This window comes from Anabrus simplex, chromosome 14 (assembly GCF_040414725.1).
Source record: "Anabrus simplex isolate iqAnaSimp1 chromosome 14, ASM4041472v1, whole genome shotgun sequence".
NCBI lineage: Eukaryota > Metazoa > Arthropoda > Insecta > Orthoptera > Tettigoniidae > Anabrus > Anabrus simplex.
This window is the reverse complement of record NC_090278.1, coordinates 51,308,010-51,333,883: the sequence shown is the minus strand read 5'-3', so window position 1 is coordinate 51,333,883 and position 25,874 is coordinate 51,308,010. Positions and strand designations below refer to the sequence as shown.

At 39.9% G+C, this 25,874-nt stretch overlaps 1 protein-coding gene across 5 annotated transcripts in view; it reads right to left on the bottom strand.

Annotated features, from left to right (window-relative positions):
• Cad96Cb (protocadherin Fat 4-like Cad96Ca) overlaps positions 1–25,874 on the bottom strand; it is a 328,400-nt gene that overhangs the window by 114,596 nt on the left and 187,930 nt on the right. For all 5 annotated transcript variants that reach the window (XM_067158408.2, XM_068230420.1, XM_067158409.2 and 2 more), the window contains 2 exons: positions 21,376–21,441; positions 21,199–21,291 (listed from right to left, as the gene is read on the bottom strand). In XM_067158408.2, the coding sequence (XP_067014509.2) occupies positions 21,199–21,291; positions 21,376–21,441 (159 nt within the window). The remainder of the gene's footprint in view (positions 1–21,198; positions 21,292–21,375; positions 21,442–25,874) is intronic.

The window sequence follows — 25,874 nt, the reverse complement described above, 5'->3', positions numbered from 1 at the left end:
CCGAATTTTCTGTCAAGTAGTTGTGCACAATGAACGTTGTTCTATGATAAGGTTAGTTGTGTCCACATTATCACCCATGGGTCTGTAATACATTCTCCATTTTCGTGCTAGTATGTCGAAGGCACTTTCTACGAGCCTTCTCGCTCTACACAGTGTATAGTTGTAATTTTCTTTGGGCTTGTCTCCTTTTGTTTCCTTGTATGGAAACGGTCTCATTAAGTTCCCTTTCAGGGAAGACTCTTAGTCGCCGATTATGAAATTAGGCGCAGGCACATTCTGTCCAGGAAGATTTTTGTCTTTCAACACACCGAGAACACCTGCTTCTAATCATCGTCCCATACAGAGTTCTGGAAAGTACCACCATAACCGTTTTTTCTGCACCCTCCGAAATCCGCACATAAGAACTTGTAATCTGGACTAACAATTGATACAAGCACAATAGAGAATTTCTTCAGGTAACAATAATAATTTGATCCACTGTTCCTCGGACATTTTATAGTACGGTAACATACTTTCCAATGATAATAACAATACAGTTTGGGAATTGTCACAGTCTCTAATATCCTTGAGCTGATTTTATCCATGTTTTGGTAGATGGTTCTGACATGTACAGTATATTCCTTGCATTCTGTCACACATACTCGTAGCTTGGCAAACATCTCACACAATAGCACCAACTGTTGTCAATCTGACTCAGAAACTGTGACCATTTGTACAATTGTAGAATAGGCATCTCCAGTAGAAAAACAGGTGCAGTAGAAGCTCGGAAATCCGAGGTTCCATTAAATCCGAGCGTAATTTTTCTTTTCCAAATTTAAAATGATTTTTCTACAGCACACCCTTCCTTCCCGGCTTATTCCTGACGTATCATTGTACTGTGGCTCCCCTCTACTGAGATCACATGTGTTTGTTTTCGTGCCTGAAACTAAAATGTTTTTGAGAAAGAAGAATCTGCCAATTAAAGCAGTTTTATTGCTGGACAACAGAGGGTCACAGAAATAACTGGGATAAGCTAATGAATACGAACCTGCGGTCATCATCCTCAGCAACTGCTAGAAGCACAAGCACTTCCTCATCAGACGCTACTGTTTCCCGCTCCGGTGTGAAGACATGGACGAACTTTGCAGCGTCCGCGGGATTGTAGTTTTCGCTCCCACTCCCGCGCCCCGCGTTGGTGTGTGCAGACCTTAACATTAAGTGCCGGTTTGGCGGCCGTGGCCTATACTAGGAAATTTCCCGGCATTCACCTTAGTGCAGGAGAATGGAAAACCACAGAAAACCATTCTCAGGACATCCAACGGTTGGGGTCAGTCGTAAGGTCCAGCCAGTAGCGGCGATAAAGAGGGCGGGGCTGTTGCCCCCTCACTTTGTGGGGAAAATTTTCAGTCGATAGTGCCCATCTCTAGTACTATTATATCAAATACACTAGAGACAATACGCGGCACTCAGCGAGATATTGAGGGACAGCTATTAGAGCTCTCTCTAGTGGACTGATCTGAGAACTACTGATTCTGTCATAAGAACATGTGTACTTGTGTGTAAAGTTTTTATATAATATTAATAATAATAATAATAATATTTGTTTTACGTCCTACTAACTACTTTTTAAGGTCTTCGGAGACACCGAGGTGTCGGAATTTAGTCCCGCAGGAGTTCTTTTAAGTGAGAGTAAATCTACCGACACGGGGCTGTCGTATTTGAGCACCTTCAAATACCACCAGACTGAGTCAGGATCGAACCTGCCAAGTTGGGGTTAGAACGCCAGCGCCTTAACTGTCTGAGCCACTCAGCCCGGCTGTGAAGTTTTTGATGTTATTAATGCGTTTACAGTGAGTTGACATAATTGAATAGTAGCGTGTGCCATTCCTTGATATCTCCTCTCAACATGAGGGGAAAGGTATGTGCTGTTTGGCTGCAGTAACTATGAAGTAGAGAAGAATGCGCGGTCTTTCTTCCGTTTAACTAGTGACAAGAAAATTTAAGTAATATTGTGTTTGCATATATATTCTTCCAGTGACAGAGAGATTTTTATAGTACTTCATAATTAGGGCAAGGTATTTAGTGACCAAAAAATAGCAAGAAAATGCAAAATAAAAAATGTATTTATGACCTAAAAATGGTTAAAAAATGACAAGTTTTGAAAAAAATGACCAATAAATTAATCGTAAGTCACTTATTTATTAATCCTTTAAGAAACAATTAGCTGATTTGAGAGAGAATTTTAATGGATGACAATGCATTAAGTGTAAATTATTTTTGTTACTAACAAAGTAAATACCACTTTGCACCCCTGGTGATAAAAATGAAATATTTTAGAACTGGCATATTCTTCAAATACTCTCCTAGCAAATAGGTATCATTTAATTAACAAAGAATATTTAAGAAAACAAACTTCAGTGGCTGTTTACAATAAATTCGAATTGAAATGCACAATAAAAACTTTGCGTAGGTTCTCAAATGAATACGATTGCCTACTGTCTGCAAATAACGATTTGTACATGGAAAAGCTTCTCTCTACCTCAACTGAAACAATTGGTGCATACTGAAAACAAGCAATATCTCCCGGATTCAATTCACAGTCGGTAAGAGAAAAATTTTCACCCGACAATGCTTTGCCAAATGGAACACGAAGTTGTATACCCACTGTTCTTTTGCAACTCCTTATTCAATTTCATGGAAACAACTTCACCCACTTTACCACACACACGATTCAGATCATTCACAACTTTATACACAATTTTCAGCTGCTCCACTAGTGGCACTTGGGATTTTTCTAGAGCCACTTATTGCATTAGGAAGGGATCCGAAATTTGTTTTTATGTAGGAAAGTTTACCTGCAATTTCTTTGTCAGCCAAGAGTTCCTGGGCTGTTTTTATTGATCCAGCCTCAGTTTTGTCGAAGGAATCGACCACTTTCTTTACAACTTCAAAGTTCTCGCAGTAATAACAACAAGCCTCAATCCATGTTCCCCATCTAGTCAAAACAGGTGAAAAGGGCAAGGGAATTTCAAGAGCTTCTGTTTTGAATGCTAGAACTCTAGATGGGGCTTTTAAAAACACTTTCCTTATGCACCCAATTAACTTGTCAACTTCAGGAAAATTATGTCGTACCTCTTCCGCGGTCCAATGTAACGCATGGGCTAGGCATGTGACATGCACCATTTTCAAGAAGAGCGCTTGTAAGGAACTTGCAGCCTTTACCATTTAGGGTGCTGCATCTGTTATTAAAAGCAGCACATTGTCATTCCGAATGCCATCGGGCCACAATAGCCTCAAAGACTGGTCAAACAGTTTGCTAATTGTTGACCAGTTAGCTTTGTCCAATTGCTCAAAATGTAGTAGAAATGGTTCTCCAGCATTCCCTGCTTCCAGGACGCCTACAATAACGTTGGCTATATATCGTCCCATACTGTCTGTTGTTTCATCTATGCATACCCATATGTTTCCGTCTCCTACCCTTATCCTTATTTCTTGTAACGTTTTGTCATAGCATCTTCCAACGTAGGTTCTTCTTAATGTTCTGGGATCTGGTACAGATTTTTCAGTCTCCTCTTCTAAGAATGTACGCAGCTTTGGATGGTTCAATTTGTTCAGTGGAATATCGGCGCATAAAAATGCTGTGCACAGTTTCTCACAAAATGGAGAAAATGTTGAAGATTCACCCAGTAGTGTCTGGTGTAAGCCACGGTTTCTTTTATCTTCAAGTCGCTGCACACCACGTTTATGTTTTTCTCACGACACATGTTGTTCAACTGTAAACTTCTTTTCTGCTGAAACTCGCACATCACACACTTTGCAAAATAATATTTTCCCATCAGTGGAAAATATATTTTCTCCATATTGTGTAACAAATTGTTTTAATTTAACAATTGTACATCCTTTAACTTTGGGCATCTTACAGTACTTGTCAACAAAGAATTCACTCAACTCTCAGCACGCGGGCACCTGACTTCCTTCTTATCTAGCTGAAGATAAGGAGCAATGTCCAGCTTGGCCGAGTCCATTATGTCTTACATATAGGGGAAGCAGGTACTGCTTATAGTATGTTTTCTTGGAAGTGCAAACGAGTTGAAAATACTCTTTCCTTGAAAACTAGTGGCAGCAGGGTATGTTGCAAGTCTACGTTCTTTCTTGAGCAAGTTATTTGTCTAAGTTAATAGACAAGTGTTGTAAACATAAATAATATTAATTAAATATCCAAATATAACAAAATATAACACTTCCAAGAAAACAATTAAAAATGCTAAAAATGACCACAAATTGCTTCAAGAATGACCTATCTCTTGTAAACGGCAAAAAATAAAAAGCCCTAACAAATTGCCCTTATTTAATCAGTCAATTCATGAAACACATGTACATATACTCAAGCTATATTTTGGCCTTCATAAAAAAAAAAAAAAAAAAAGATGCAAAATCATCAAATGCCTTGCCCTAATCATAATCTTCTGACCTGCTCGACCCATATTTTAACTGGCTTAAAATATAACACGCATATTTTATTGTATAGTGCAGCAGTTAACCTTCAATACTGATGTGGTGTTGTCGGTGTGATCTATGGGTTTTGAAATGTCACAGAAGTGATTTGGATAAGGTGTAAATGAAAGAAGGGACGTTACGCTTATATGAGAATTATAAGATCTGTTCAGATCATTTCAAGCCAGCGACTTTTAACATCCTCGACTATACAGCCAAGGGTATGTTACATTTTTATTCTAATTGTACGTAAATATTCCTCAAAGCATCACTATCGACAACATTTCCATACGTTGCTTTCTTTTATCCCTCTTTTCAGATTAAAGCCGGGATTTTATAGATTTTCTTTCTGTTAGTAGGCTTCATGTTAGAGGAAAACTGTCCAGCTTTTAAATGTTAATTCATTGCATCATGTGTGTAAGGAATGTGCCGATATTTTTATTGACAAGTGTCTTAATGTGATGATACAATGTTTTTTAAATGAGAAAAGACACATCTAACCGTAAAAGTTCGGGCAGGAATGCAAAAGCAAAAAAAAGTAATGCATAACTGAAAGGTCAACCCATTTCACAGAAGTCCATTTCACATCTTGTTTATATGTCTAACTTCAGTCTTTAAATAATAACCTTTTAAATAATTCTTCATTCATTCATTCATTCATCCAGAATTGCTTTAGCAACTTCTAAGTTAATGTCTTAATAACACTTTCTTTCTAGACGTAATTTATTTATCCATTTTCGTAAATGCATTTCCATTGATTTGAATTTAGTGCTACTTTTAAGGTCAAGTCGAATTGTCTCCCATTTTAACAAGACTAAATCCGTAAGTGCCGCGTACTGTCTCTACTTAGGAACTAATGTGGACTTAGGAACGAGAACGTGTTGATTATTGCTACACGATTGGTCTATTGTTACATCCAGGTACAAGACCATTGGCCTGGACGGTTAGAAGCCGCGAAGCGGCCTTAGGCATCTACTTTCGATACCTGGTGGTGGTGATTATTCTTACACGATTGGTCTGGACTTGTTCTTGCCGTGCGGACGGTTAGGATAAGACGGTTAGAAGCCGCGAAGCGGCTCTAGGCATCTAGTTTCGTGTGGAACATAGTTTACATAGTGTTTGTGCTTTAATTCAGCCGGGGTTGGTAACGCAATGTATTTATCAGCATTGATGGCAATGACGTCACATTTTGTTCACGTTGACCAACAAGAATGCGAGTAGATACTTTAGACATGGCCGATGGCGGGTGCTGCTCTTCATTAGGTTATAAAAGTAAATGTGCTTCTTGGGGCGGGATGGTGGGTTTATAGACACCGCAATGAACACATCGCTCCTCTAAAGGGAATTACAAGTAACATTTGCATTATTTTAACTCCCTTATAATGTTATAAACGCTGGGCTGCGAGAAGCAAAGCTTTACCGTAGAACTGCATTATTATCGCCGTTTTGGGAGGGGGACGAGGGGCAGGGAAAGGAGGGGGGAGGAGCCGTAAGCATACCCGGATGTGCGTCACTGCGCTGGATGTTAATTCTCCGCGCTATCTGTTGAAAGTAATACTAAGGTATTGCACCAGAATGCACACTGTGGCGCTATCTCGGAAAAGAGACTAAAACTACTAGCTCCAAGTGACTTGGAACCGAAATTTATCATTGAGTTTCATCTCTATTCTATTCTATCCTCTTTGGTCTCTACTGTACTGTATTTGATTATATGTACTGAAAAACTGCACCATTCTAGTCCGACCAGTCAACTCTTGCCATCTAGCTGCAAATGTTTGCAAGAACTATTTTCCCTTCACCTTGCAACCACCCACAGAGCACAAGGTTGCCACTGGGCAAAAAAGTTTCGTACTAAATTTCCCTCTAAAAAGGTACTAGATTATGGAAAAAAGGCCTAAATCTTTTTTTTTTTTTTTTTTTTGCAATGGCAATGGCCTTTTCATAAAGGCAGTATAGAAAACTAAGTATACTTATTGAAAATACACATTTAACTGAAAAATTTGTATTTATATCTATTATGGGAAGCAGCAATGTTGCAGTTTCAATCACCACCATAGTAACACTTCCAGTTCCAAGCCGAGTTCGAGTTTATAGTCATTTATTTGTGTTCCAGTAAATACATTAGAGAAATATATAGCTAATGGGATTGTACTGATGAAACTACCATCTCCTTTCGAACTTTCTGGGTTCAACATGGACAGATTTTTCGAGTAGGATCACAAAATTAATCCTCTTAAAAATCTGTTCGCAGAATTCAACATGAAAAGATAGGTACCTACTTGGCTTTTAAACTTCTTATCATTTTCTTTCTTGTTCTTCTGCCGCAGTAGAAGAGCTTCTACTCTACCTCCATAAAGGGTACTAGATTTCAATAAAAAGAACGAACATACTAAGAATGTCCATGAAGTACTAGATCTAGTACGAAAGTACTAAAGGTGGCAACCCTGCGCTGCACACCATTGCAGCCAATTCGAATATTTACCGCTAGATACCAGCACAACTGCACGTCAAGTGTGAGCCTCCTTGTTGAAGTTCTCTGTATTAAAATAATGTTGATTTTATAGAAGCAGATATTCCTCCAACTTTAAGCCGCATCTTGCCACTGCCGTCTCTTCCAAACCTGTGACAAATTCTGAGAGAAAACAATGTAACAGGAGAAACTTACACTTCGCATTATATTATATACACAGTGCGATTGGATCTGCATATATTGCAAATTCTATTCTTCAGTGCTGGATCATTTACTCATTTCTTTTAAAATCATTCAATGTCTTTGGTGGATATTAATATTGTCATTGTTATGGCGTACATATAGTTACAAGATTTTACTTGTAAAGATTCATTATATTAAAATTGTTGAGTGTACTCCTAGATGGTTAACATTCCGTTTTCAATTTATACTTTGAAGTTCAACTGTACGATAAGTGTATTCATAAATAAAGTCCGTTATAGAATTTTTGGACGCCCCAGTTTCGTTGACTGAGGGCACAATAATATTTAATGCAAATTAAATTGCAGAGTGGGTCTCGGTCCATCGCTGGAGTGTGAACTCGACGCGACTGGTCCGTGGTCTAACAGCCCTACACTTTGCTTGGCCAACCGAAAAGAGGAGGGGTGGCCATGGCCAAGGCTCTACGCCTCCCCAACCGTCGGCTGTCCTGAGTATAGTTTTCTATTCTCCTGCCTACGCGATCTGCAATTAGCCGTGTGAAGCAAAAAGTGAGTTTTTAGGTCAGGTACAACTTAAAAATAATTATACCGTATATGGTGTTGATTTATGTATTCAGCTTATAGGGAGTATATTTTTTCTATTTAAACGTAAGTTTAAGATATTTTTGGTGCATAGAAACACTATAAATACACAAGCTTATGTAGGCCTATTTACCGCCGAGAGAGTATTTATTTTGAACATCCGGACTCCTTGGCTGAATGGTCAGCGTTGAGAGCTTCGGTTCAGAGGGTCGATTATTTTAATCGCGCATTTCACATTAAATTCTTCTGGCTCGGGGACTGGGTGTTTGTGTTTGTCCCAACACTTCCCTCTTCATACAACACACTACAACCAACCACCACAGGAAAAACGTAATAGTGATTACATCCCTCCATATAAGATTGGCGAATCCGGCCGTAAAACTGGGTCAGATCCACATGTGCGACGCAGTTCGCATGTGCGACGCAGTTCGCATCTGCGACCCCACAACTGTGGAAAAAAGCGGTAGAAAAAAAGAAAGGAATGAGGAATATTTATTGTGAACATTCTGCAAACGTAAACTTCATGAAGGTAGCGGAATTTCTTTTCACAAGTTCCCAGCAAATACAGAATTTCGAGAAAAATGGGTCAAAATTATATCAGTCGGTGTGACGAGAAAAATAGCATGTACCCCCTGTGGGTGGACGACGCAGACAATGAATACACCCACGGTATCCCCTGCCTGTCGTAAGAGGGGACTAAAAGGGCGACCAAGGGATGATCGAAATAGAACCATGAGACTATTTGCAATTAGTATCACCACCCGGGGAACGCCATGGGTCGCTTTTACTTGCGCGTAGTACCACTATGTTGGGTACAAAATAGGTTTGCGATTAGTAGCAACAGAGTGCACTGCCGGCTTTTACAGTACCTGTGATTAGTAGGTACCACAATATGAGTGACACCATGGTTCTTGCCTACGATTAGTACCCACTATATGAGAAACACCACGAGATAGTACGAGTCCCTGTGGTTAGTACACTTATGTGATGAACACCATAGGTTTGAGTTGCCTGTAAATGGTGCCGCAATGTGAGGAACACCATAGATCTGTATTACATGTGCGAATTTCATTACCTGTGAGTAGAACCATAATGTGTGGTATACCGCAAGTCTACGCTACTTTTGATTAGTACCGAAACATAACAAATACCATGGTTCTACTTTCCTAGCGATAAGTATCATTATGAGGGGCCAATGACGTTTATTCTGGACCGCTTTAGACTTCAAGCATCGTCGATTCAGTACTGCGTTACAGAAACAGTCCCTTCGTCAGTAATAGGCTAGGGTGGGGCTATTTGAATTATCGGGTTATTTCCATCAAAATAAGCATTTTGTACACTGCGCACTTAGGAAGCAGTTGCCAGAAGCCATTGTGAGCCAGAACTGTGTGGGCTGAGATCTGCCTTCAAGCACAAGTTAACTATACCGAGATATCCATCATATTGCACCAATATTAGATTAAATAAGCTGAGGTAAGAGGCAGTTGTTGGTAATTTATCTTGATGTAATATTGGAGACGTAATATTTAAGACATTGAGTTTACACTATTGAGAATTAGTTACTGCTTTGTTTGTAGGCGTGTGAGAGAGGCCTAGCACACCACCCACCGTGACAACTAGTGCATTCTCTTGGTAACAGTAAGAACTGTTAACATTTTAGTACAACGTTGCAGATGGGGCCATTTGAATAAATTTTTGAGGGCTATTTGGATCAGTATTTTTCAATGGGATATTTGTGTTCCGTATTGAAATAATATTTTCTTTTACATTAGTATTCGATACTACGAAACACTAACAAGACGATTTCCCTCAGAACATGTTCTCAAGTGAGGTTAAATTCGTGCATCTGTAAGTGTTTATTGGGGAAAGTCTTGGAAATACAATAATTGTGCTTGCTATGCATCAGTTATGTTCAGATAATATTCTTTAATATATATGTACACCGTCTGAAGGAAGAATACAACACAATTATTAATATCTCGTATTGTTTCCCAGATGGTGAGGAAATACAACCGGAAGGATGTTTAAAATGGACAGAAGGACCAGTGTGCTTAATGGTCACTTGAGTGTGCGTTGGGCTGTAGTGCATTTTCAAGTACCATTTAGTACTTTGCAAAGAAGATTTAAGACAGTGCAAATAAAGCAGGGACTTGGGAACGATCACGGTGGAAGAATTCATCTTCAGTCGAAGTCTGCAGGTCATCCTACGACTTTTTCAGTCAAAGAAGAAGAGGAACTTGTAAGCAGACTAAAAAGTTTGTGTAACCGTGGTTTCGGCCTTACCCCAGTGAATGTACAAAGAGCTGTAAATATTTTCGCTAAACTTCAAAATATTGACGTTCCTTGGAGTGCTGAAGTAAAAATGGCGGGAAAAGACTGATTCGAGTCTTTCGTGAATAGACACAGTGACATTTCTTTAAGGAAACCAGAGGGCATCTTAAAAGCTTGGGCAACAGGCATAAGGAATCTGAATGAATTCTATTCTCTCCTAAAGCAAGTCGTCGAGGAATTCAATTTGGAAGCTCACCTGAAAATATATACAATGCTGATGAGAGTGGGTTTCCCATGTGCAATAAACCCAGTAAAGTAGTAAGAGGAAAAGGCAAAAGAGAGATTCGTTGACGAATTTAGAACGTGGAGAAAATGTAACAGTGATAGCTTGTTGCAGTGCTAGTGTAGCATTCAACCCTCCCTTTGTAATATTCAAAGGAAAGAGAATGCGCGATGAATTCAAGCAAGAAACGCCACCAGGTACACCAGTAGTGATGTCAGAAACAGGCTACATCAATGAAAATTTGTTTCTGGTTTGGTTAAAACACTAATTGACATCACTCTCGAGGAAAATGCTTGTTAGTTTTAGACGGCCATGCTTCACATCATTCCGTCCAATGTCTAGAACAGTGCGTGAGAAACGGCATTCAGCTACTATGTCTTCCTCCTCGCAAAACTCACGTCCTTCAGCCTCTCGATAGGACGGTCTTTAAACCTCTAAAGGAATTTTATCACCAGGCGCCAACTTTCTTTGTTCACAGCAACCCATCAAGTTCAATTACAAAGTTTGTGTTCGGTCCTATCTTCAAAACAGCAAGGAGCAGGAGTGCTACCGTAGGGAATGCAGTGAATGGGTTTGAATGCAAGGTATTTATCTCTTTAATCCCAACCAAGTACTGTAATATAAATTTTTTCCTTAGTGTACATCCTCCGATCTTAACGGCAATGTTAACCATGATTTCTATGAGCTATCTGACTAAAAAGGAAATCCAGGACTGTCAAACTCTCCTATTATTGAAGCCGGTACATCTAGAAACAAAAATGCTCCCGTTGCATGCCCTTCTGATGTACTGCACCCCGCACAAAGAGAAAGCCGTTCAGACAGTATTAGGCCTAAGCCACTACCTAGGGCCTATTTCAGAAACTTTATCCGTTATTTTACAGTCACCGAACAAAAATGTCTTGAAAAAGAAGGTGAACAGAGTACAGCACTCGGCCTGTTACCTGACATCTCCTGAACATGTAGAGAAAGCACAGGTAAGAAGAGAAAGCTGCAGTTTTCGAAAGAGCAATCTGCTGCTAGCAGCAAACGTAAGTCAGTAATAGTAGGAGGTCTAGGCCTAATCGTCCAAGAACGAGTAGGAAGAAATCTCTTCGAGATTCATCAAGTTCCTCATCTGAATCATCAGCTGACGAAAAGAATTCAGCGTGTGGTTTCTGCTTGATGTTGTACTTGAATCCAGAATCATTCAAGAAAGGCAACTGGATATGTTGTGAGAAGTGTGAAACTTGGTACCATGAGGTTTGTGTTGGAGCAGCTGGATGAAAACAATTTACTTGCCGAAGATGTGTTTAGTGATCTAGGAATGATAGGAAAACTCTTATATGAAGACACTTACCTTCCTGAACACTTATATTACTAGTTGTGCGCATCTTAAGTGCTGGAAACTGGGTGAAATTTACAATATTTTACAAGTGAGCTTTTGCAATAGGTGTGTATTTTATATTTTTGTCAGTAAATAAAATGATCTTTTGCAATAGTTGTTGCATTATTTGTTGCCTGAAACTACAGAGTACTAGACTGTATTTTGCTAACACAGAAAAATTGTTTTTACATTCATTTCCATTCACCTAAGCCTGAAATGATTCAAATAGCCCCATCCTAGTCTACTATTGTTTTACGTTGGTTCCTGTGAATGTGAGGCATTGCGGGTCGGATCCACTTATTGTTTTAAATTCATAACCATACATTCATTCTTCATCCTGCTGCCTCTGTGGATCAGCGGTAGAGTGTCGGCCTCCGGATCCCAAGATAGCGGGTTCAAACCTGGTCAGTGGAGGATTTTGGACTTCTAATTTGTCATTACATTTCGTCTCATTTCGTACCATTAGGGGCCAAGGACCTAGATGTTGGGCCCCTTTAAACAAGCATAATCATCAAAAATAGCATGCGACAGCCTTCCTTGAAATCTATAGAACGTAGTGAACATTTTGAAAGCACGTGCTTCAGCACTTTTGCTAAAACCAGGCGCCTTCTTTCAAATTAAATTCCAATGCTTCTTTCAGGGTGTCTATCCATCGCATTTGCATGACAAGAGTAGGCATAATAAAACTCATGAGCTGCCCAATGCATTCTCGCAGGCAAATACACGTTTCAAACGATGTACAAGTAGAGTGAAGAGGGTGGTGATTGTGTTAAGAGGGAGTTCAACTAGGCAACCATCCTCTATATAACTAATCAGAGAGAAAAATGGAACGGAGCCGACACTTCGAAAAATAAAGGTATCAGTTAAAAAAGGCGAGGCCCACGAAGGGCATGAAAATGTAAGACGCCCTCGGCCTGTAATAACGTCAAGGTCAAAAAAGAAAAGGAGTTGGCCAAGGGTGGTCAGATAGAATAGATGAATTGAGGAGGTGGCACAAGTGAGTGGAAGCAATGCCAGAACTCAGCTAAGATCCTTGTGGTCGCCAACCCATGCTCTCAAGTTTATAGCCCTTGGGGCCGCGTTTAGTCACCTTTTAGGACAGGCAGGGGCTACCGTGGCTGTTATTCTACCGCCCCACCCACAGAGTTTACTACCCAAAGCAGAGAGGTTGGCTAGACAGTAAGAGGAACGAAATTTAAGAAGGCGAGAATAGGAAGGTAAACACAGACATGAAGAAAAAAGTGCACAGGCACTTGTCAGGTCACCTTGTTAGTCTGGCCCTACTCTCCAGTCACAACTATATGATGAATCGTATGAGCTCTTCTTGAATTACTGTGCGATATATTTTTCTGTATTAAACATCATAGAAATACCATTTTTCTGGTCAAAACGCAATGTTTTATCTTTGTAATGTGCTTCTATGTGCAAGTTATTCTCGTAAACGCCAATTGGAATGGTGCTGAGGAATGGAGGGCTAGCCTGACATTTGGCGGCGCTATTTGAACTACTGCTACTCTGCCAATTTAGTACCGGTACTTGGAAAGACCGCACATGAAGAGGTCTTGGCTTATCTCGTAAGAAACGCCTGCACTAATGCAAATGCCGGGACAGTTCCTAGTACAGGCCACGGCCGCCAACCCCCTCACCTTCTCTGAGCATCTCCTACACCGTAACAAATCTCCCGGCCTGAGAGACCGTGTCACCGTCTAAGAGGCCCGCCACCCCCTTCAGGGGAGGAATGAAAACATTTTAGTAATAGTAGTAGTGATGAGCGATACCGTGATTTGTGAGTCACAGCGTGATTTAATATCGTGATTTTCTGATATGAGTAATTTTTAGTCGTGACGTGATCATAATCACCACATCATCCATGTTGCTCATTATTTGTAGCTTGTGATCAAGAGAGCTCTGTGTAAACATTTATAAGAAAATCAGCCACCTAAGGTTTTGTATTTAATAAACAGCCTATATTCTGGTTGCATTACAGACACTACCATTGCCAATTTACTTCTAGTTGTACAAACAATCACTTTTGCATTTTTTGTGGACATGAATTTCAACCAATATGTCAAGAAAAAACTAGGACCATATTGGCAACAGTGAACAGTCTTGTTTTATACTGTAACCAACTATTTGGTATGTGCTAGGAAACTGTCACAAGTGAAAAATATAATGATGGATAACTATTCTCGCCACCTAAATGTAAGGTTATGGATACCAATGCACCTTTCCCTAGACGCCAGTACCGGCAGTAATTTAGAAAGATGCGAGGTCTGGAAACGCGTTGACCCAGCGGCAGCTGGGAAGCTACACTGAGCAGTGGTCACAGAGGCAAGGGAATACAGTTGAGGGATGTGTCATGCTGACCACATGGCTATCCAATATCTGCAAACAAAGAGCTGGACAGCAGCTGTTATTGAAAGCCAAGGCCTTTTGAGGCCTGGAGTGTTCTTGTTCTTAATTAACTTTAGAGCAATAGCAGTTTAAATGAAATAATTCAAAATTACGAATTTTATTCATTAGCTATTCCTCATCTTAGGATGTAATTTGCATCACATTATTTCCTTAGATTTCACAAGAGAAAAAATGCCACTTTCAGTAGCATGTTGATAGTGCCAGTCACAAAGCAAAATCAGCTATGAAAAGTAACATTAGACAGACTCTGCTCACAAAAGGTATACCTCCCACAACCCATAGTGGTTTCTGTGCAATATTTGTAGAGCCCTAGTTGCTGCAAATATTCCCTGGAATGTTGTGCATAGTCCTATTTTCAAGATTTGTTTACAGAAATACACCAAAAGCACATACCTTCAACATCTACATTACAGAAAAACTAGTTAGATATTTGTTACAAAGAGGTAATTTTATCAGTCAGGGAGGATATTTGGAAGTCTTGCATATGGTTGTGTATGGACAAAACCACCAACTATGTGGGCAGCTACAGTGCTAATCTTGTAGTAGGAAAACTGAAACCCAATAGGCATCTACTGCCCACCAACTTCTTTGCTGTAAGCAGCTTGAAGTAGAGCAAAGCATTGTGTACATCATCAACAAGGGGTTGCAATTGTTGTATCCTGGGAGTGTTGAAGATGATTAAGTCCTTCTCCTTGTCTCTGATTCTGCTTCCTACATGACTGCTACTCCACCTCTCCTCAAACTTTCTACCCTTCTTTAATATTCATGTTACTTGCATGGCCCATGCTTTGCATAGACTCACAGAAACAGAGCCAAGCTTCTTGCAGTAAATAATCTGATTTCAACAACGAAGAAAGTGGTCTGTAAGGCTCCATCAAGAATAGCCATCCGCCGAGAGAAATTCTCCTCTATTCCCTTTCCACCACAGGCAACCATCAGCCATTGGAGAAGGAAGAACGCAGGCAGGTGTAAGTGCTGGACGGGGCAGCCCTCAGCACATCGCCAACCACTTTACCTAGGCTTTTTCCCCCACGTCTTATATTCATTGTAGTTAGAGATTAATTCCAAAACATTTTACAAAACAATGAATTCCATTATAGCAACTATTTAAACAATTCAATTCTATAAAGAAGCTAAAATAAAGTTTCATAATGTAACCATAACGTTACGGCACAATTTGTAGTGTGATAAAATTGCTAAATACATAGTCATGCTTTGAAATTTGAGCAAGGGGAGAGAAATTCAGGAGTACTCTGTTTTCATGAATGTTGTTATTATCACTTGTGATTGTGATCTGTGAAGCAGTGCAGTTCCATAATAGTCGGGATTGCATTAGGTGTTAGCCTATTAGTGTGTGTGCATGTATGCCATTGTAGTGTAGTTAATTCATTAATTAATGTTGTAATGCAAGCAGATTTCTGTTCAGGTAGTGCGATCGGATTATTATTATTATTATTATTATTATTATTATTATTATTATTATTATTATTAATCTAAAAGTATCATGGTGCTGGTCAGTGAAAACTCGACCGATTGGGGAGGGGAAAGAGATGATAGCACAACCCTGCCAAAGTAAAATGTCACGAACCGCCACTGGTGAAGTGACAATATGAGAGGTAAGAAAGGGAAATACCCCCTGGGCCTTCCAAAATACAGGAGAAATATATGTTTGTTACTATTCTAGACAAGTCCCATGTACCACAATGCAATTTGAACACGCACTTAAAAATAATACCACACTGCGAGTCAACTTGACATTGTCCTAAAACTAATATTGCAACCGATGCCGAGGATTACCAGGGTTTCAGTTATTACATTCAGGAGGAATGTGTTCAATTTCTATAAATACCTTATATACTGACAATATATTCACGTCCGTGAAATAATGAAATCTACAAATGTCCATACGGTTGGTGATCATGGCGACGCTCCTTCATTGAATGCATTGCTTCGCATGGATACCGTTGCGGCAGCACGTCGTGATATCACGACTGATCACAGCATCGATCACAGACACGCTTTATGTAGCAACATTCACTAGTTCGGTATATGGGGTTAAGAGGGCGCACAATGAGCACATGAAGTGAATTCTTGAAATCACGGTTAATCACAGTGATAGCATAGAAAGTAATAGTTGTTACTCATAATTTGTTGATATCAGTGAAAAATCACAGTTCGTGAAACACCACCCATCACTAATAAACATGATGTGATCACAATTACTGGGCAGCACGACCTGCTTGTCATTTGTCCACCTCCGTCTGCTGGTCTGTAGAGGAACTTCATCGACCGATGAGTAATGCTGATTTGTTTTGTTATGTTCAACGGGATCCCTACACCGTAATTGAAGGTTGCTTGAAAAAGTGGTCAGATAGGTGGATTAAGTGCTCCGCGTGGGGTTTCACTCGTGGACTGTTTTTCTATCTGTGTATACCACTTGGGCTGACTCCTGGATTCTGAAGGGTACCAAACCTTATACACCTTCATAAGTTATTAGTGAACATTGGTGGATATAAGGCTCCATTACTGTAGTAAAATGCTAGTGCCTAAAACAGTGATGTGTTCACCTGGACCACAATGTACTCCATAAGCGTTGCCACTGCCAGCTCCACCACTACCACCACAACCACCTCAGCAATCCTGGCCAATACATACTACATATTCACTCCTGCTCAGTGATGTGAACCAGCACCGACCCCACACAAACCTCATGAACCTCCCATCAGCTGCCAGTAACCCACGATTCCTCTCGAGTGGTACCTAACCGACCCATCACCAACCTGGCAGAGAATAATATTCACAGAATGAAGATTCCAGCAACCGACAGACACCTGCCTTTGCTGGACCAACAAACCCAACCCAACAAACCCCTCCCCCCCACACCTAATACCTCCTCCACCATTGAATTCCCTCTCCCCCACCTCTCAGGAGCCTGAAGACCCATTTCCAACCCCAGAACCCTCCAGAAAGCCCCTCTGGGAACCCATTCTTTCCTACTCCTCCAACCAGCCCCCGAATATCGCAACGGCAGGACCATTTTCACAAAACGATTACAATTCAACTTCAGGCAGGAAGACATCGCAGATATTTGCCCCACTAATAATGGGGTAATTACTAAAATTGATGGTGAGGACGTGGCCCGTCGACTTACCAACTCGGTCAGGGCGTTGCTTCCCAATTCGGCTCAGCTTCCCACTTTAAAACCCCACCACCACGACACAGCCTGTTTAGTTGCATTATCCGTGGGGTAGACCCTGACATTTCTGAGGATACTATAATCCAATAATTAAATATGGAGGGCATTCCGGTAAGGAAGGCCTTCCAGATTAAGAACAACTCGGGCCCAACCTTTATGGTCCGAGTTCTCCTCCCCACCTCCCAGTACGTGGATCGCACCCTGGAAAGTGGGGTTTCTATATTCAGGCATCACCCTAGGTCAGGTCAGGAAAGACTCTGCTACTGTATGTGACAGTAGACCGTACTACCTGCAACTGTCTGGCTGAGAGCTGGGCAGCCGATACCAAACCCGACAAACTACGGGAAAACCAACAGCTACGGTTGGAGTTTTCCCTTAGGAGGTTAGATGAGACCGTTGTGTAGGAAATGACACAAACTCATAAGCTGTTGCCTTGCAGTGAGGCAGGGGACAGCCAAAGGCTAAGGGAGACAACCCCTGACTGAAAATCCTCCGAAACGTTAGGCCTAGCAAGTCGGTGGAAGAGAGAAATTTTAATTGCTTTCAAAACCAGAAGTAGCCTTGGATTGTTAAACAAACCCAATAAAGATGCAAGTTCTCCTGGTATTGATATTAATGACAGCCCAACGCTCAATACTCCATCAAGATCCAGCAGGAGAACTAAAATCTACAAGATAACGACCACAATCAGAGTAGCAACTCTGAATGTCATTACTTTATTTATTTATTTATTTATTGCCTTCATTTATGGCAAAGTTAAGGCTCACAGCCCTCTCTTACACTTAACCACTTATTATCTATAATAAACTTCATAAAACAGAATAATGAAATAATATAACAAAATATAAATCCTAACCTCATTCATTCTTCCATTCATACTGCCATTAATACAAGCTGGTTATACATTTAATAGGTGATCTCAGAAAGACCGCTTTAAAGAAGCTACAGAAGTGCAATTTCTAACACTGACTGGAAGGGAATTCCATAGCCTTGCACCAGACACCTGTAAGGAGCGGTTAAATGAAGATGAGCGATGCACAGGAATTGAGAGTGTAGAAGTCGATCGTGTATTATGTTCATGAGAGGAGGAGAATAAATTAAACTTTGAGGATAAATACTGGGGTTTAGATTCAACAGACGAAAAACGAGAATTGCAATGTGAAGATGTAGTTTATTGATTTTTAACCAGAATCTCATAATTTCATAATAGGGGAGACATGAGTTGAAAATTTAATTGAAAATATAAACCTATTGCGTAAGTTCATTGCCCTCTGTAAATTTAATGTTTGTTCCATGGTGGCATCCATAAATACAATATCACAATAATTAAGTATGGGAAATATGAGGGTCTGGGTAAGTTTAATTTTCATGCTTAGTGGAAGAAGTGATTGGTGAGTTTTAAGAGGGTGAAGTGATGAGTGAATTTTCCTACAGATGCTTGTTATGTGCTCACTCCAATCTAGTGTCACTTACGATCATCCCAAGGTTTTTTACCAACTTTTGAAATGGTATAGCTACACCACAAAGCAAAAGTGAAGGCAATAACTTATTATTAAGAATATTTAACTGCCTTTGTTGCCCTATTATAATAGCTTGTGTCTTTTTAGGATTAGTTACGGTAATAAACAGTTCTTATTAGAAAAGGAGCTAATCAGATTTAAAATAGAATTCATCTGATGAATTCCAAACTCAATATCAACAGCTTTACAGTAATAATATATTTGTAGATCATCTGCATAGAAATGATACTTACTGAACTGAGAAGATATGTCATTGATATAGAGTAAACAGAAGAGGTCCAAGCACAGATCCCTGAGGGACACCTGTTTGCTTCGTCTTCCGGTCCGTGGTCATGCCATTTATGAAAACACGTCGCCGATTGGTGAGGTAGGAAGCAAAGAGCTGAATAGCAGAGGGACTCAGATTAAATCTTTGTAGTTTCGCTAATAATATGTCAATATTTACTGTGTCAAACGCACTACTGAAGTCAAGTAAAATAAGTATAGTCACTTTCCACTCATCTATAGCTTGTCTAACGTCGTCTGTAATTCTTAGTAGTGCCGTCCCTGTGGTATGTCCTTTCTTGAAACCAGATTGGAAGGGGTCACGCAGAGACTATTTTTCCAGGTATTGTTCAAGTTGGCTATATATCAATTTTTCTACAGCTTTAGACAGTGCTGAAAAAAATGCATACAGGATGAAAGTCAAATGCTACATTTGCTGGCGACCTTTTTGGAACTGGGACAACTTGTGCATCTTTCCACTTTGTCAGAAAATAACCACTGGAGAGGCATGCATTAAATAAGTCAGTAATAACCAGCAATATTATATCCATAATATTAGTAATAAAGAAAATAGGGAAAATAGAAGAGTGTTGATTTGATGAAAATGAGGAATATTAATGTTCTAGGACTGTGTGAAACCAAGTGGACAATGGTAAAAAGAACTCAGAGAAGGTTACCATCTATATTGGTTGGAAGTTCAGCTAAGAATGGAGTGAGTGTCATAACGGACCATTCAATGAAACGGCATGTAATAGACATAAACTTCAAATCTGACAGGATTATCCAAGTCAATCTAAAATTAAACCCTACCCAGAACATTAGTATCATTCAGTAGGTTGTGATAGTTCAGAGAAAGACCTATTTGAAGAATCCTTGGAAGAGCAAGTTAGAGGTGAAGGAACCATTGTTATTGGTGATATGAATGCCCAAATAGGGTCTGATAAGCAAGGTTATGAAAGCATCATGGGCACACATGGATGGGGACCAAGGAACGCTGAGGGAACCAGACTCCTAGATTTCTGTCTGAGAAATAGAATAGTTATTAGTAATAATAATAATAATAATAATAATAATTGTATGGCCTCAGCTACCGTGTGCAGACATTTCAATTTGACGCCATCTGGCTGTCTGCTCATCAATTTTGATGTTCCGTTTTACTCTAGGCCCACTAGATGGCAGACAGAGTAAACCGGATCTCTCTTGGGCGTCTGTGGCTGAGATTTTAATGAATTTTGTCCGGTAAACACCAAATGTGTCACCAGAGATCTTTTACATGCCGACATCGTACGACATGGAGGGTCGAATGGACTTTATTCCGCCCTTCAAAAATCCGACTACCGTACCTCTGCCGGGTTTGAACCTGCGATCTTGGGATCCGGAGGCCGACACTCTACCACTGATCCACAGAGGCAGCTATAGTTATTGGTAATACCTGGTATCACAAACAGAAAAGTCACAATATCGCAAGATATGGATGGAATGGGCAACAGGAGTCCATCATTGATTATATTATGGTAGATAAACATATATAAAATTCAGAATTTTAATTCACTAACACAAATTTTCTGTAAAGCTCACACGACTGAGTAGAGGATGGACTAAACACAGTGAGAGGATGAAGAGAAATTGACAAGAGAAGAAAAACCAAACTAGTGCTAATAAGTTTAAACGCGCTTCTTAGTTAGGCATAACGAATCAATAATAATAATAATAATAATAATAATAATAGTGCATTGCATCTGTATAAGCTTGGTGGTGACCTAACGAGGATGAAATGAACAGCAAAGATGTCATAAACACCCAGTCCCCAAACAAGAGGAATTAAAGAGTATGAGGCTGTTGATTCTGAAAATTGAACCAGGGCCATCGGACCAAAGGCAAGCACTCCATCCATTTAGCCAAAAATCCGGACCTCAATTTGTTAACCATCTCCACTGATCAGATGTTGAGTATTGACAGTAGCAAAGGCCACAGCAGTAGCTTGTGAAGCAGACTTGAGAAAACAGCAGGCAAGTCTAGTGGAAGTCCATGTCTTGGACCCAGCATATGCCACTGGTTTTATTAGTGAAAAGGTGTGGTGGGAAATCCTCGAAAGGAAAGGATGTGGAAAGCAATCAAGGTTTCTGTACAGAATAATCTTACTTTTGATGTTAACACTCACCTCTGATATGTTGAGAATGTAGGGTGCATTCAGAAACTGTGGTGCATTGTCGTTAGCATCAGTCACCCTAATACTAACAGGTATGCCAAATCCCTAGGAGACAAGAGAATGGATTAATAATTGACCGGACAGTTCTTACTTTATTATACTTCTCAAGTAGGTCTACTGTATACATACCGGATCCGAGGTCCTCTTACGGTCACAAATCACATTCACATACACTGAAGATGGACCTTCTATACCCTGAAAAATAAAAACAAAACTTTTAGCCACCAGTACTCATTGTATGTGATACAAGGTTAACTTCAAAACCATCTGCTTAATATATTATTCAAACTTTCAAAACTTTGTTATTCTGTGGTGGAGGATGCCTCCTAAGCATATCCCTCTCAGAAATGTGAACCCAACTCTGAATGTGGCTTGCCGGCTGATCTCAGTATTCATGGTGTAATGGTCAACTTACAATTTTTTTCAACCACCCCAAAGAGAGTTCTTATTTTTCTAAAGAAAAATTTTTCTCAGCCCAGGGTAAATGTACAAAAGGAAACTTGGGCTTGTTCTCAAGTACTCAATCGTTATCAGGAACTACCCCACTGTAATCGTACAGTGTGATAATTTATGAAGAGCAATATTGATGGGAAGTTGTGAGTGCACTGGACCGTGCAATTAACAGCAGATTGGGTGGTGAAATCGGGTACAGGGTTGCCGCGTACTCTTCCCGGGCAGCTGTGAAATGGAATGCCCTGACCTTGGTTTGTTCGTATGTTATTGTCAGTCTGCCCATGTTCTGGATATTAGCCACATCACTTCAAGATGCCTCTGAGACTACTGTTGTCAAAGGGTGAACTTGCAAGGGTTCTGAATGCTATTTGTTTCCTTCAAAGTGAGGGGGAAAAGTAGGAACACAGGTTCCCTGTAGACCAGAAAGTGGCAGATTGTCTTGGATGATCGCTGTGATCAGTAAAGAGAGAGAGTAGAAGTCACTTCAAAGGAGAATGATAGAAATATATCCCGGTCAAGAAAGAAGCTGTGTTTTAGGCTGGGGCATTCAAGAATCCAATTCTATTTTACTTTGGTTACAATACGAATATACGTGATTTGTACACAAATAAGGCATTCCCCACAATTAAAAGCCTCCACGTGAAACTTTTGGAATATATGGGGATTTTACAGATATGTAAATTTCTACACTTCTGAAACTCTGAGGAAAAAAAAAAACATGCTAAGAAAATAGAAGACTACCAATGGGGGAAAGGTGGAGTGTCTGAAGATGTCCCTCATTTCTAGCCAGTCATAATCAACATGAATGACAGCAGATCAGATTCGTGAGAATGTAGTGATATTTCAGACAGACTGACAGAATTAAATATTGTAAAGATATGTAAATAACACTTATAAAAATTGTACAGTGTGATATTTCTAAATTAGGAATCCAATCATTTTTAAACCTGCAACTGAACACCCAAAGTCCTTATGAAAAAATGTGATGGGAAGTGGAATTTGTAAGAGGAAATAAAATCAAAGGTTGAAAGTAAACAAAAAGCTGTGTTCATTGCACACTGTGTTTACTACTGAACGTGGCAATGCTGTACCTGATTTCACCACCATGTCCGCTGTTAGTCACATGGACCACCACACACAACTTCCCATCATTATTACTCTTCATAAATTCAGTATTATGGTTACAGTGGTTGTAGATTCCAATAACCACGTCCGAGTGTTTCAAAACAAGCCCAAGTATCTTGTTCTACATTTATCCTGGGCTGAGAAAAAGTTGCTGTAGAAAAATTAAGAAAGTTTTTTGAGGAGGTTGAAAAAAATTGTAAGTTGAGTATTACACTATGAATACATATGGCAATAACGTATCAAACTTTCATTACCATCAGGTAAGTAGTTTTCCATGTATATATTTTTAAGCGAGCAGTTCCTAGAGAAGCCTCCAAAAACCTGGATAATATTTACTATAACCACAAATAAATAACTTCAAAAACAATTTGTTTTTACACTATTGCGAATTTAAACAAGGAAAATATTGATGTAACTTGTTTTGAATAGGCCTGCTGGTTCATTTGTAATTAACATCTAAACTCTAGTGTTCATAATAACAAATTCAACTGTAAAATAAGATTAAGCTCACCAGACAAAAAATTAGTCACCCTAGTGCAAACGCACAGATGGATCTGAAACAGAGGTTTCGTATTAGTCTCCTCTCCATCTACGCTTTGGGATAGCCTGTTACAGCATAGAAATCAGTGTCATTATTTGTCTACAGCTTAAACTGTGTTCTCACAATTATTTGATGTTTTATTCTGCGAGCGCGTGTAAGCTCTGATTGTTGCTGCCACCTCTCGGGAGTGTGAGAACTATCTGCTCCCTCCCGGGCTTGCTCTTGCTCCGGCCAATCAGCGCTTTGTGTCGGCCATTTTGGAATAGACTGTCTCCAGTGAGCAAGGGAGGCGAAGCCTGGCATTCGCTGTGGTCCCATCATGGAAAGAAGACGGTGTATCTGTTTCCAAGTTCTGTATCGGAGTAGTGGCATGGACTTCGGATAATAGTTTTAAGTAATGCAGAGTTGTGCTCCACACCCTCAGAAGATTCTTCTTTCATCCTCGTAGTGTAAAATTTGTTATTTACCTGCAAATGTGATCTTCGTCTGGTAAGCTAAACATGGCTTGGCCGTGTTAAATCCTTCTACTGCTGGAGCAACCAAACTGTAAGTCAGCTTTATTATTTACATTGCTATTTTCATCGGCGGTGAACTGCTTCTGTGATTTCTTTGAAGAAACCCTTTAATCACCAAAATAAGTGATGTGCGCTGTAGAATTATCAGGACCATTGTTAGGTAAATTTGAAGAACTTTTTTAACTCTCTTGGAGCCAGGCGGTACTGCGAGCGTCCGCCCTTTAAATTGCCAGAGCCGATGAGATCGGCCTTTAAATATCCGTGCGGAAGTTGCCAGAGCCGATTACATCGGCCGGCTGGAAATTCTGTGATATACATACTTTTTGGCAGTCTATAGTGACGTGCATACTTTTGTGACAACCTGTAGTAAAGGGGCTACAAGGTATAATGTGCCTGACCTTGCTTTGGAATTTCTAAGAGGGTGTTCTAGCTTTCACAAGAGTTGTTTCCTGTGTTTAGAAATACCGCTAACCGGTCAGTACAAGATTGCTTCTTGCAGTGAGTGTATTCTTGACAGCAGAATGGCAAGTGGATCATGTGATATATTTTCAGCAGGTATTGATGACGATAAATTAATGGAATATTTGGAACAATGCGAAGTGAACGTGGATGATTTATCGGATAGCGGTAGGGAATTTAGTTCAGAGAGTAGTGATGAAATTATACCAGACACGCCCCCGGGATCACCACAGCTAAAGAAGAGGCGTTTATTTGTTTCTAATGGCAGTAAAGCTACTGTGAATACTGTTGTTGATGAAACTAGTGATGACGATGATGATGATGATGATGATGATGATGTCTCTGGAGAACATTTTGTGGAAATTTCTCCCAATGAACCTGACAACGTTCCTCAGCCTGCTGTTTCGTTCATGGATATCTTAGACTATAATCGTTATATGGGTGGCATTGATACAAATGACATGATGGTGTATTTTTATTTAGATGAACGTAGAACTTTGAAATTCTGGAAAAAAGTTGCATTCAATATAATTTTGAGAATGGTCTTAAATGCTTATTTGATGTATTTAGAAAACTGTAACGGAAAGAAAATGACTAGGCTCCAGTTCTACTCCAGTATAATTGAATCTCTGAGTACTGAATGGTTTGAGAATAGACAAAAGATTATCACGAATATTCCCGTGTGTGGCGTAAAACTTTTGTCAGGTACATTAGAAAGACGGTGCGTTGTATGTAGCTCTCCGCAACGGAGAAAGAGGTCGCGAACTGTGTGCGTCAAGTGCGATAAAGGCCTGCATACTAAATGTGCAGCTCTTCATAAGTGCCCTAAATAAACAAAATATATTTGAAGTTCTACTTGAACAAAAAATAGAGATTTTATATGACGTTGCGTTACGCTTTTTATTGTTCCTATTAGTGTTAGTGATAAGTGATTAGTGTTAGTGATAAGTGATTAGTGTTAGTGTAAATAACCTTAAGTGCTTCAACAGTGGTCTCAAACTTTGAACAACATTATATAGCGGTGACGGGTCTTCTTCTCAAAAATGTTCGGTAAGTAAATTTATTTTGTCATTTTCGTTCTTTTTTACTAGTGACATAGTAAATTTGTGTTTGCATTTTTTGTTTTTCTTTTTCTCGTTCAGAGCAATTATTCTGTTCATAAACTAATTCTGTATCATTACGTAAATGCCGGTCCCCACGGGTCAAGTGTACTGTGCCTGCCTCTCACTCGGAGGTCATGGGTTCGATTCCCGGACAGGTGAGCGATTTTTACCTGGGTCTGAGTGTTGGTTTGTGGTCCACACAAACTAAGTAACCCTAAGTGATGACAATCGAGGAGAGATCTTAGGCTAAGAGAGCTACCTTGGTCTAGAAAACCATGAATAATGAACGAGAGAATTCGTCCCACTGACCATGCGTCACCTCGTAAACTGCAGGTCTTCGGACTGAGCAGCGCTCGCTTAGTAGACCAAGGCCCATCAGGGCTTTAGTGCCATAGATGTTTTAATTACGCATATTGTATTGTATTGTAAGAT